The sequence below is a fragment of the Carassius carassius genome, chromosome 39, assembly GCF_963082965.1.
Source record: "Carassius carassius chromosome 39, fCarCar2.1, whole genome shotgun sequence".
Classification (NCBI taxonomy): Eukaryota; Metazoa; Chordata; class Actinopteri; order Cypriniformes; family Cyprinidae; genus Carassius; species Carassius carassius.
This window is the reverse complement of record NC_081793.1, coordinates 4281396-4295519: the sequence shown is the minus strand read 5'-3', so window position 1 is coordinate 4295519 and position 14124 is coordinate 4281396. Positions and strand designations below refer to the sequence as shown.

General features: G+C 35.3%; 1 protein-coding gene across 2 annotated transcripts in view; it reads right to left on the bottom strand.

Moving 5' to 3' along the window:
* Window positions 1-13859, bottom strand: part of LOC132121259 (cGMP-dependent protein kinase 1) — a 195978-nt gene extending 182119 nt beyond the window's left edge. Inside the window, exon 1 of one of the 2 annotated variants that reach the window (XM_059530483.1) lies at window positions 13494-13859. In XM_059530483.1, the coding sequence (XP_059386466.1) occupies window positions 13494-13753 (260 nt within the window). In that variant the 5' untranslated portion in view covers window positions 13754-13859. Of the gene's footprint in view, window positions 1-8178; window positions 8592-13493 lie in introns of those variants that run through there. The other variant, XM_059530481.1, reaches the window with a different exon arrangement.
* Between the last annotated feature and the right edge of the window lie 265 nt (window positions 13860-14124).

The following is a 14124-nucleotide window of genomic DNA, read 5'->3' as shown; positions in this document are numbered from 1 at the left end:
TCTTGTAGATTACAATCTGCAACTAGACGGATGTACTGTTACTTCCTCTACAGTCAGAAATCTGGGTGTTATATTGGACAGCAATTTGTCTTTTGAAAATCATATTTCCAATGTTACAAAAACCGCATTCTTCCATCTTAGAAACATTGCCAAGCTACGAAACATGTTATCTGTTTCTGATGCAGAAAAGCTAGTTCATGCTTTCATGACCTCTAGACTGGACTATTGTAATGGACTTCTAGGTGGTTGTCCTGCTTCGTCAATAAACAAGCTACAGGTAGTCCAAAATGCAGCAGCTAGAGCCCTTACCAGGTCAAGAAAATATTATCATATTACCCCAATTTTACAGTCTCTGCACTGGCTACCTATTAAGTTCCGTATCAGTTACAAATTATCATTACTTACCTATAAGGCCCTAAATGGTTTAGCTCCTGCGTACCTAACTAGCCTTCTACCACGCTACAACCCATCACGCACCCTAAGGTCACAAAACGCTGGACTTTTGGTAGTTCCTAGGATAGCAAAGTCCACTAAAGGAGGTAGAGCTTTTTCACATTTGGCTCCCAAACTCTGGAATAGCCTTCCTGATAATGTTCGGGGTTCAGACACACTCTCTCTGTTTAAATCTAGATTAAAAACGCATCTCTTTCGCCAAGCATTCGAATAATGTATCTCTTAAATTGTGAGTGTAGTTGCATCTGCATTTTTATTCTTTAGCTTGGGTTAAACTAATTTTACTTTGTTGGATCAGCAGCTATGCTAATGATGTCTCTATTTTGTTTCTATGTTTTGCCACGGGATTTACATCCCGTGGTAACTAGGATTTACACAAGCTCCAGTCTGGATCCAGAACACCTGAGAAGAGATGATGCTGACCCTCAGAGGACCCCAGATGATGCTAACCTTGAATCAACAAACAGAACTAACAATTATTGCTACATGTGTGACTGCATCCTATAATTACTATTAATTAATAATATTGATAGTTCATCATCTAGCTGACTACGTCTTGTATTATTATTATTATTATTTTTATTTTTCTAAAATCCTGTCAAACGTGCACAAACTACTAGCTACTACTAAATATTGTAGAAACATAATTTTCTGTAAAGTTGCTTTGTAACGATTTGTATTGTAAAAAGCGCTATACAAATAAATAAACTTGAATTGAATAAGTGCATACGGTATGGGCAGCTTGCATGTTTTGGAAGGCTCTGTGAATGCTGAAAGGTATATAAAGGTTTTAGAGCAACATATGCTTCCCTCCAAACAACGTCTATTTCAGGGAAGGCCTTGTTTATTTCAGCAGGACAATGCAAAACCACATACTGCAGCTATAACAACAGCATGGCTTCGTCGTAGAAGAGTCCGGGTGCTAACCTGGCCTGCCTGCAGTCCAGATCTTTCACCTATAAAGAACATTTGGCGCATCATTAAACGAAAAATACGTCAAAGACGACCACAAACTCTTCAGCAGCTGGAAATCTATATAAGGCAAGAATGGGACCAAATTCCAACAGCAAAACTCCAGCAACTCATAGCCTCAATGCCCAGACGTCTTCAAACTGTTTTGAAAAGAAAAGGAGATGCTACACCATGGTAAACATGCCCCGTCCCAACTATTTTTAGACCTGTAGCAGAAATCAAAATTGAAATGAGCTCATTTTGTGCATAAAATTGTAAACTTTCTCAGTTTAAACATTTGCTATGTTATCTATGTTCTATTGTGAATAAAATATTGGCTCATGTGATTTGAAAGTCTTTTACACTCCACTTTTAAAAAAAAAAAAATAGGCAAATTTTCCAACTGCCTTAGAGTTAAAAAGGTGAGTTTTACCATTTTCGAATCCATTCAGCCGATCTCCGGGTCTGGTGGTAGCACTTTTAGCTTAGCTCAGCATAGATCATTGAATTTGATTAGAAACGTTAGCATTTCACTCAAAAATGACCAAAGAGTTTCTATATTTTTCCTATTAAAAACTTGACTTGGTTCTGCAGTTACATCGTGTACTAAGACTGATGGAAAATGAAAAGTTGTGATTGTCTAGGCTGATATGGCTAGGAACTATACTCTCATTCCTGTGTAATAATCAAGGAACTTTGCTGCTGTACCACAGGTGCAGTGATATTACACAGCACCTGAAAATAGTCCCCAGCTAGTTTGTGTAGTTGCAGCAATAGCAGAGTTGAGTGTACAAAACGTTTAGTGTTTCTTTAAGAACAAGCAGACGACTCTGCCGGTTCATTCAAAGTGGGAGGGGAATAATGCACAGGCGGCAATTCGATTGGCTAGCACTCATCCATTACCATAGACAGTAAAAGAAATGGACACAGTGATCCCATTGGATTCAACGGAGACAAGTGAAGTCAATTAGAAGCACACACTTCCTGGGGATCGAGCATACTGCGCAGACTCAAACTGAGCTTGATGACGTAGATGTCACGTCTGACAATTGTAAGTCTTCTAATCGCTGTGCCAAGAGAAATCTGAATCACCCACCGATCTCTTACAGATGTTGTTGAATAATTCTGTCCTGTTGCTTTTATGGACTCTCTATGGGCTTCTCCCTTGACTTCAGGCCTCCACGTCCCCCGATAGCCTCATAGACAGTAAAAGATTGCCTGCGATAATCTCCTCCTGTCCATACGGTAATTTCTCTACTGTGCAACAGAGAGTCGCAGGTTATGACGCAATCGTTAGCCTATTTTTTACAAAAACTGCTTCTACGGGACCATAATGTAAGATACAAGATAATGGGGCCTTTTATACATTGAATGGACAAATGGAGTCTTTAAACGCCTCAGATGTAAAGTACTTCGCTGTCAAAGTGACGCCAAAATGAATGGGTGTCAATTTAATGCTAACAGCAGGTGGGGGTCAACCAATGGCGGCGCCCAGGGGTGCTTCAATAAAATATGAAACACTGCCCCCCTGTCCATTACCATTATATTACCTTTACATCACATTTACATTATTATTATTATAGAATATTACCATTTTGATTTTAGCAAATCACTAAGAACACAGACAACGAGCTTATCAGTAGTAGTAGAATTATTATTAGTAGTAATATTTTATTAGTATTATTGTACTTCAAACATTACTATTATTGCACTACAAACATTACTGAGTTCTATCATAAAAAATACAAATAAAAATCCAGTCTGGCGATTAAAAAAAAAATTGACTAGCCAATGGTGATTCCATTGCCAAGGTGTCTGGAGAGGGTTGCTTTAAAGCTTTCACTCAAAATTTGCCTACCCTGCTCTCCGCGTCCCACACGATTCTATATCAGACTGTTTGTATCATGATCTTTTGAATAGCAAATCACTAATCCAAAAATCATTTACAAGTACTCCGCTTGGCAGATCATGATCAGAGGCCAGGCCACATTTATAAGCATAAAGTCCATTGATACTGTATCTTTTGGTGTAACAGTGTTCTCATGCAAGAGTGCAGTTCCTTCTTGTTTGCCTAATTTTAGCTTCTAGGTTCAGAAAGGCTCATTAACCAAAAAAAGCCCATGTGACTGAAGCCTACACACTGTCTCCAGAGGAAATGAACAGTGCTGACTGAAATCAAAATGATGAAAGTAAAAAGGGGGGAATAAAAACAGAAACCGGGATCAACATCAAACCTCACATTTATTAAAACAAACTAAACAGCCATGCACCAAACTTTCTCTTTGAGCTAAATGCAGCAGGTGGTGGACAGATTTCAAAGTCTTCAGAGATGGGCAACAGTATTGCTCTGAAGGGGTTACCATAGCAAAAAGCGCAGAAAATGCCACCTCGCATCAGGAGCCTCAATTTAATCAGTCTTTGATATTTGAGGCATCATTATGCTGTCCTGGCAGGCCACTCGGTGGAATGCCGAAGTGATTCTGAAGCCAGATGGAGCATGGCTTTGTTAAACCACGCTGAACAACTTCAGATAGGCTGGCAGATAGTGTAGATTGGCACACTTGCAGAATGTGTTGCCATCTCCTACCAAACAGTCCTTCCCTCTCAGCACTCTTTACAGCTCTTCTTAGACCACTCTCCACTCTTTTGTTTAACAAAGATTCATGTCTGCCCAGACACAGAGAACCACACTGAGCCATTTCCATAAAAGGAGAAAATATGCTCTTTTGGTAGGAAGCAAGATGGATACATTTTGCAAAACTTAACATGGGGCGCCAGAGTGGGAGAGAACAATGTGAAGACACTCTGGATCCGGCTCATGGTCGTTCACTGCGTTTCTAACAAAAACTAAAACAAATGTCAGGTGTTCCAGCATTTGTTTTTAAAGGTCGGTGCTGTGCATCAGTGCAATTAAGGACAAAAGAAGTTTAAACTGTAGCCTATATAACATTGTACTCTCAAGTATTCCATGGGGTGAACTGTTGTTGCAATGGATGTAAAATGGCTTACACTATTCCTGTTTGCAACAACAGTCAAACAGCAATTAAAATAGATTGCAACCAATCCCCAGTAAAAACAACAACAACAACAAAAACTTATCTTTTAAAACCAGACACAACCGTCTGTGCATTTTGTGCAAGCAAATTTAGACACAACATATCTAGTGCAGGTGTTTTTTTATTTTATTTTTTATTTATTTATTTTTCTATGTCAATGCATTGGCTATTAAAAAGCAAGATTTCATTTTTTTTAATAGCCAGTATTAAGAAATTAGAGGGGGTTCCAATTGCTAATTTGCAAAAGGAGTCTTCAACATCATTGTTTTTTGTTCCCGCCCCCCAAAAAGGTCCAATGACAATTTACACTGTCTATAATTTAAAAAAGCAAAAATCTACAACACGTCAAGAAATGTAGTCTTGGCAGTCTCGTTGGGTTGACATGGTTTTGAAATAGTTTATAGAGAAAAGATTTTAATTTAATGTAACTAATTTAATTCTGATTCTTCTGATTCTGATCAAATAAAAAGCAATTACACATTTTAATTATTAAAAATTTTAAACAAAATATATATATTTTTTTATTTTTAAATATTATGAATTTTAAACATCTTTGATGAATATCATTAAAAAAAATGTGTCACATGACATTTTACCTTCCCAAACCAACCTTTCCATATCATAAAAAGGTCAAATTATGAATAAATCATTTATATTACTAAATTATTTATATTTATATTAAATAAATTATATGATGACCATTAAGCTCCACTATAGTCTTTTTTTAAATAAAATCAAATAACAAAATTCCATTATATAGATATCAAAGTCAAATCTGTTAAAAAAAAAAAAAAAAAAAAAAAACTTTCAATAGGATTTAAACAATTTTCACCCTGAAATTGATTGTCGATTACTAAGAAACAGCATGTTACATATTGAATTAAATGTGTAATTTTTTAAGATATTCTGTTAAAAGACTGAACTAGTATTTCCTTGTAAAATGTTTTAATTTTAATAATTTTTACAGGGTTCTCATCTTACCCCTATTCACTACAGTAAACCTACAAGACTGAGCATGGTTGGTTTTGGAGGGAGCTTTCGTCATTTGTTTTTATATTAACTTCACGTCCGTAAACACAGAAAATAATGTCCTGCTTCTACATCGTGTGAGAGTGGAGAGAAGTGGTGGTAGCTACAATAAATCAAGACATTGAGTACACAATTAACTTCACATTGTTATTTTTAGCAGAATGAAAAATGATCGTGAATAAACTGCATAAAGAGAGCAAATAAAAATCGCTCCTTTTCTAATACAGCTGTCAGTGCAGTTCCCTGACTGAGTTCTGCACTCTTGCAAAAACTGTTCCACATTAATTTCGAAACAAAAGTTTACAAGCAATAAATCAGATTTGTCAAAATATTGATTTTAATATTAAGATTAAATTTTCTAATCGTAAAATTGTGGCAAACAAGTAATGTTTTCTTGTCAGGAATAGTTTTTTTTTAATGACACTTGTTTCTTAATTTTGATAGCAAAACAGTTGTTTTACCCTGACATTATGCCCCCCCCCCCCCCATTAAAGTAAAAAAAAAAAACATTATTAGACCAGTAACTTATGCTACTCATTAACTCATCAAATTAAGTTGAGCAATTTCAACTTTTGTTTTAGATTCAGCTCAGTCAGTTTAATATACTTTGTTGAAATTACTTGTACAACTGAGTTAATTATACTTAAACATTTAAGGAAGTAAATACATTTAAGTTAGAATAGGTGATAGGGTTTAGGAATTGTTTTGTGTGTGTGTGTGTGTGTGTGTGTGTGTGTGTGTGTGTGTGTGTGTGTGTGTGTGTGTGTGTGTGTGTGTGTGTGTGTGTGTGTGTGTGTGTTGGTATGAGCATCATGTCATTAAAGGAAGAACAATATAATTTTGTGACATAAAAACAAGGAAAACTGAAATGCTCATAAACTGTGAAAGAAAAGACAGCTGCAAAAAGCAAATGATGGCATTTCTGGTGGATGAGAGAGGCTTTTAGATAATACCGTTCTAGAGATCCAGCTGAGAAGAAGATGAAAAGATTCTCAACAGCGCTAAGAATCTACTCCGCTTTCCAGTTGTGTGCATTTCATTTCAGATCAACATGCAGTTTCATTGAACTCTATATATACTTTTAAAAGGCTTAAAAAAAACATTTCAAATGCTTAACATTTATGTACACCTTTGTGGCTGATATATGAGACTGAAATATGCTCCTAAAACAGTTTTTAAAGGAATATTAGGCAATAATTATCATATATTGCCTTATATATGCTTAAGCAGAACTAGTGCTGATATGACCGAAACCTGATGTTCTCTCCAGCATGATTTGAGATGTAACACTTCCCTAGAAGCAATCTGGCCATCTGTACAAAGAGTTCATGTTGTCAGTGTCACAAATTTGCTTTTTCATTAGTGACATTCAAAAGTAACAAAATCATATTACATATTTAATATCCATTGTATGGTTCTTAGTCTTGCATTTTTAAAAATCCTAAAACCTTGTTTATTTCCAGGGTTTTGGTTCCATTTGTTGCTCATTTTAAATTTGCACTCCTCCATCATTTGTTCATTAGCTTCGCTGCTGTATAACTACGACTCAAACTTCTAGTTAGACCTACTCTGCACCAAGCACCATAAAGTTGATTCTAATCTAATAAAATATTTATAATGCAGAAAAATAATACATTTTGAAATTCATACATTACCTTCAAAAACATTGCATTTTATATATTTAAATATATATTTTGTACATTTTAATTTTAAATTTTTATAACCTTGTGTTTTAGTCATTTTTCTTTTTTTCGTTATTGTTATTTAAATGTCTACATAGTTTTCATTATTTTTTACGTTTTAGTTATTTTAGCACATCAGGGTGATGTAAATTTACTGCAAATTTTTAATATGAAAGAACTTGAAGTTTATTTTATTTTATTTTACGTTTTAGTTTTGGGGGGAAAAAATTCCTAAAACGATCTTGAAAGGACTATTAGCCAATATATATGTTAATCATATACTGCCTTGTATATTATACAGTGAGGTCTGTAATTTTTCTAATGTATTTTTTTTTTTCATTTTCATGTGAAATTACCATGAACATTTTAATGAAAAAAGAACATGAATCTATATGTCCATATAATATGTCATTCTGCATTATACTAAACTAAATTATGTACTAAATGTTATGTTTTCTGCACTACCACAGTCATTTTTTCTGTCATTTGTACCTCATTTTCCAATTTGCACCTACCATGATTTATTTATAGGATACACATTATGCTGCAATACTACTTCTGGTTAGACTTGATCTGCACAAGCACCATAAAGTTGAGTCTAATCTAATAAAATATTTATGACGAAGAAAAATACGATTTTGACCTTCACACTTTTCTCTTAAAAACAACAGTGCACTTTTTTTCCCTTTTGAAGTTGATAAACAGAATCAACAGGTGGCATCACCAGGCTGGCTGTCTGCCTATATTCACAATAGGCTACATAACACCCGTGAAGTAATGAAGGTTTGGATGGAGACAGGTTTGATGGATGGCTATGATTATATTTGTACCACAGAACTCGTGGTGTCCTACTGACCAAGATCCCTGCACAAAGGCAATGATTTATGTGTCATTATACGATTGCATATGCATAATTGCATCAGTAATGCAGATCATCAGCACTTTGTTCTGGTTAATTTGATGGGACAGCTTCATAACAACACTGATCAGATTTAAGTGGCACCTACTGTGGGCTCTTTGGATAGAAAGGCAGGGTGACATGACTGAGGTCTTGGATATCAAAGGCTGTAGGTTCGGCTGAGATCGCCTGTCTCTTGGTCCTCTGCTGCTCTTGAAGGACACTCTGCTTGTGGACTTGTTGAGTTGCCGGTCTTATAACGGATCGGTATTTGTCTAACTCATTCTGAAGCTTCTGGATGAGTTCATCTTTCTGGTCAAGCTCCAACTCCAGTTCATCAATCAGCGCGTCTCTCTGTCTCAGTTCTTCGATCTTCTCCTGTAACGCGTACTGGAGATCGCGTAAAGTGCCCATTTCTCCCCACGGTTAACGATACGGAGTCGTTACCAACTAGACGAACGGACAGTTATCGGTCATGTAATTAAAACAAACCCCTTTCGGTCGTATTCTCCGTGGTAATGTCGCCCAAAGAATTACCGCGCCGATCCAACGGCGTGCTCTCGGATGACTTATACCGGAGGAATGAGCGGGGAAACACCCACGGCGTCTGCAAAGATCACATTCGGGAGACGAAGAAGTTTCACAGGGCATTCATTTCTTGTCCAAATACGTCAGTCGCAGCTGTCGAGCGCGAGAGGAACGCCATGAGCGCGCAGTGACCGCGCCGTGAGAGCAGCTAGCTCGTGGCTCCCCGATGAGCCAATGAGGAGAGACTCAAGCGCGCACCTGTAACAGCCGCTGAGAGCCTTCAAGTGCGGTACCTTCCACAAGCACGTGAGCGCATTCAAACTGTAGTTTCAATAACAGATCAGTTCCATTACATTAACTTTACGCACTTCCTAAACTTTTCTCTACTAAGATCAAATTAATTTTTAGCCTACTCATTTATATTTCGAAAATGTGCACGTCAGGCATCAAATTTAATGTGGACACAGTAGGCTATATGTTACACGGTTTAATTGAACTTGCTTTTTACGCTTTTTAAGAACTAAAAATGTTTCTCATCATTTACCTTTAATTATAATAAATTCTTTCAAATCTTCTATATGAGTTTAAGCTTGTCAGATGGTAGGCCTACTAAATTAATTCAACGCTGAGAAAGAATCATTGCTTTTTTAAGAAGCAAAATGTACAGTTAGACTGCATGATCACAAAAATATTGTAATATGATCAAAATGTAATGTAACCGATGAAGGTGTTTTAAAATCACATTTAAAAAATCCCATTGGCTATCAGATTAATTAATTGTACTAGTTAAGAAATTATAATTACTAAAGAATTAAATCTATTGTAATTTGTCCTTTTTTGTCTTATCTTTTTTTTTTTTTGCCTTTCAAATAGTTTTTTTTTTTTTAACATGATGTACCAACAACAGTAATCCATCAAAGTTTAACATTGCTGTAATTATTCTGCTTGGGGTCTTTTATATAAATTATATACTTTTAACTACAAATGACATTCACTTGCATTAGTTGAAGATATATTCTGATATGTTTCCCATTGAAACTATATCTTGCATGGTTCGGGGCTGAGTGAATAATCAGGATATTATAATTTTTTGGGTGAAATATTCATTTATATACAACACTAATTATTTCTAAGGGTTCTTTAGCTTTTGTTTACACAACCAACTGCAGCAGCTATGCTTCTATAATTAATCTGCACAGAACAAGCTGCATGTCCAGATGATGCTCTGGAGTTCTGCCGCATGCTTCTGCTTCACAGTCCCTAACATCATCTGGATCCTTCCCATTAATGACGAGCAGCTGGTGACCACCTCATGAACTGCCCCCACCCCACTCTCTAGGGCTAAAATTGTACTCTGAGAATTAAATTGTTGCACTTGTATGCTAACACATCAGAAAGCATATTAGATAGAAACCTATTGGAATCTTGTGGAACATTATAATTTCAAAACAGAGTTATTATAGTTAACTTAAACCATAAAAACATTTTTATTACTTGAATAAAAAAACTAAAATAAAATAAAATATATACATTATATAATATAAACAATTAAATTTAAATGAATAAAATAACTATACCTAAATTAAATCAAACTAAATGTTATACTTTATTTAAAAAACTACACAAACATGTTTAAATATATATAATTGATTATATTTAATAAATATGTATGTTTCAAGTCAAATTCCATAATATATATACACATAAATATTCGTATGCGTGTATATATATATATATATATATATATATATATATATATATATATATATATATATATATATTACACATACATACACAGATATTAACAGGTTCTATATGCCAGAGAAAAGAAAATGGTAAGAATTGTAAAAAAAAAAAAAAATGGATCAAAGGCGCCCTCTTGTGGAGAAAACAACCCCATACAGAGATAACTAAAGATTTAATTAAATCTTTCATATCATATCATATCATGAGAAAATGAATGAACAGGAAGCTGTAGAAATTATGTTTGCTAACTGTTACATTTATGTATTGTACAGTATATCTTTAATTGCTCTGTGTAATTGTTTTATGTACCATTCTGTTTAGTGTTTTGTCTGGCAGAAAGGATCTTAAGACTTCATACAAGACGTTAATAAAGAGGTTAATAAACGTCCTGAATTTAGAAACCCACAATATAGCACACAAATCTCAATTCAGTATCTAGTCCATCCCTTTCTTTTTTTCTGAGATCCATGAAGCACTGCCCTAAAATGAACATGAATTCCATTTATCATGCATAGCATAAAAGACCAATTTAGCACGACTGATGAGGCTCTGTCCTTCTCGCAAACCATTTACAAGAGCTGGAGACCAGGAGCAGTTCAAAGTGTCTGTGCCAATGCGGACGTGAGAGATGTGATGCTAATGTGGAAGGCCAGAGTCTGGATCTGCAGTACAAACCACCGTTAACCCTGCAGCCTTTTATCAGAACAGGAAAGATAACACACTTTCCATTCTCGAGTGCTTTTCAAGCAACCTGTTGATTATATAAGGAGTTCTTCATGAGAACACACAGGATCAGAGACGAGGATGGGCAGTATTTGTTAAAGAGATCGCTTTGTATCAGTCACAAGAACCTGACTACTGAATTTACAGTGCATAAAAAAAATAAAATAAGAGCAATTGTTAAATGTTATAAGGTTTAGGTTCAGATTCATACATATATTTAACACTATACATATACATAAACATTTATTATTTATTAAACACAATTTTCAGCATCATTACTCCAGTCTTCAGTGTCACATGATTCTTTAGAATTTATTTTATGTTGATTTGGTGCTAAAGAAACATTTTTTATTCTTATCGATGTTCAAAGTTATAAACATTTCTGCTGCCTAATATTTTTGTGGAAACTGTGATACACTCAAAAGTTTGTTTTAAGACAAATAAATGAAAAACAACACTTTTTCAGTTTATCAAAACAGTAAAGACATGTATAATGTATATTATAATCTATTTCAAATGCTGATTAATTACATTAAAAGAATCCTAAAAAAAAAGCGTTTGCCATAACAGAAATAAATTACATTCAACCACACATATATACTGTTCTTTCACAATATATTGGTTCTTTCAAAAACAACAAAAAATATGAAATTTCATATAGCAACTGGAAAAATAGCAGATTAATGTTCACTGCATTTTATACTTGCCTTAGTAACATATTTGCATATATTTCAGAGGAGCTTCATTTAAACCTCAATTAAAGGTATTAACTGTGCATAATAAAATAATACCCCTAAATTAATAGTTCATATGAAATGCTCCATTCATATCTGTGGCCTAAAAAAGCTTTTGTATCCCACATGGGGGCACCATGTTGAGATCACATGACACAGACAAATACTACTCAATCAATTACCCTCTGTCACTTTTAATTGCTGAATAAATTATTTACACAATCATAAATATGCTTGTAAGTACGGTATTAAAATGACATCGTGAACCAAAAACATTATCTTTTCCCTCCACACTTCGCCATAGGTCTCAGTATAAACCCTCTGTCATAGTGCATTAGATTCCTCAGTTTTAATAGCGATGATATTTTACTGACATCTAGTGGCTTCTGACAGGAAGTTATTTAAGTTTTAGGCGCTTTATGGACATCCAATAGTTAACTGGAAAAACTGCTTATTATAATCCAAAACTGCACTTTTTCACTTTATTACATTTAAAAGCAAAAAATGAAAATATAGTATTGATCTCAATAATATTTAGTAAGCTTCAGCTCCCGCTGACCCCTGCAGAGGTTGATAAAGATACTCATTTAAAGAAATGGAGTTTACTTATTCCCACTAAATGTGGGACACTCCACATGTTTCCAGAAAAAGTTGAAAGTTACAATATATTAATCCTAAATATAGCAGTGATATCTGTGACATTAAATATTTAACAGCCAGCATTAAATATTCAACAAGGTTAGGGCTGTACAGAAGGACTACTGGACACCGAGCAAGAGTGTGAAAGAGAGCTTTTATGACTAAAAGCATTAGACCAGATGAACTGGACTTTTACAATTTTATTACTATTTAGAGGCAATTTAGAGGCAAAACTGGTGATAGTAAAAACAGAAGCATTTTAAAACACCTCCAACTGGATTTATTCCATTAATTAAAACCTCTTTTTTATTTATTAATTCGTTTCTGAAACCATGTGCACTGTACTGTAGTGATTTCTACAATTAAAGAATGGTGACACATGAAAACAATCAGCATTTGTCAAACACACGCGCCCGCACACACAAACACACAAATAAAACAGTAATTAAAATTTAGTATAGTATAGTATACTATAGTATAGTAGCGTTGTACAATGTGGTGATCTAATCTCGCATATCCCTTTGTTGTATTGTATAAAGTTTTACTTGTAGTATAGTATGGTGAAGTACAGTCACGTGTGCAAACGTACGCTTTATTTTAAGGTGATGTCGTTACAGTGTAATTGCAAATGTATTTGCTGAGTAATATTAATTAACTATATGTACGTATATAGTGTGTTTGTATACTATATTGTAGTATTTATGGTTAGTTAATTGTAATTATTTCTATTATTATAGTAGGTACCTACATATAACCTTGTAACAACGGCCCCTTAAAATAAAGTGTTACCGTTTAAAAAAAAAACATAAATTTTTCCCCTATCATGTGTTCCCAGGGAATCGAAACCCCAACCTTGCGTTTGATTAAGCAAAGCTCTACCAATTGAGCTACAGGAACACTTGTATACTTGCATACCTGTTTACTCTTGTACAGTGTAATAGTGTAGTCACACTGCGAGGTAACTGAGACTCGATTCGGACAGAAAGCATCCAGGGCTTGGTTTTGACACCAATGTAAAGAATATTCGTCTTTAGATAGTATGAATGGCTCGTACCTGCCCGACTTTGGGTGTTTGCGCAAAGCTTCGCTCTTTAAGTCCTGGAAGGACCTGAAGGTCTGCGGTTCCGCGGAGATACCCTTCGCGCGCCTGGTTCGGGGTCCGATAGCGCTCGGTAGCACTGACTGACATTTGTGCATCTTTCTCTTCAGGTCATTCACCTCCTGCTCCTTCGCCAGCAGCAGCCTCTCCATTGCCTTTATCCGCTCCTCTTTTATGAGCAGCATCTTGGCAAATTCTTCGTCTAATTTGCTCATGTTTGAAGTTTGAACCGAAGAAGACTGAACTCAACTCACGCTGAATGATGAACTCTCTCAGTCCGGATTTACTTCAGCGCAGAGCAAATGCGCTCCGTGCGCACCTTCCTGCAGACTAGGACGATTGTTTCATTGAGAAACCAATTAGATGTCCCTCTGCCTCCTTCCCCAGAGAAACCACTCCGCTCTACCGCAAACGCGCTCGAGCCTCAGATAGAATCAATTTTCATATTATATGATTGGTGGTGACGTGCTTTAGTGTGTAAGTACTGTATATGCAACACTAATGTATTTACACAATAATGTACAGATGCAGGAAGACAACGTGCTTTAAAAACAGTAAAATTATTATTTATTTATTTGTTTGTTGG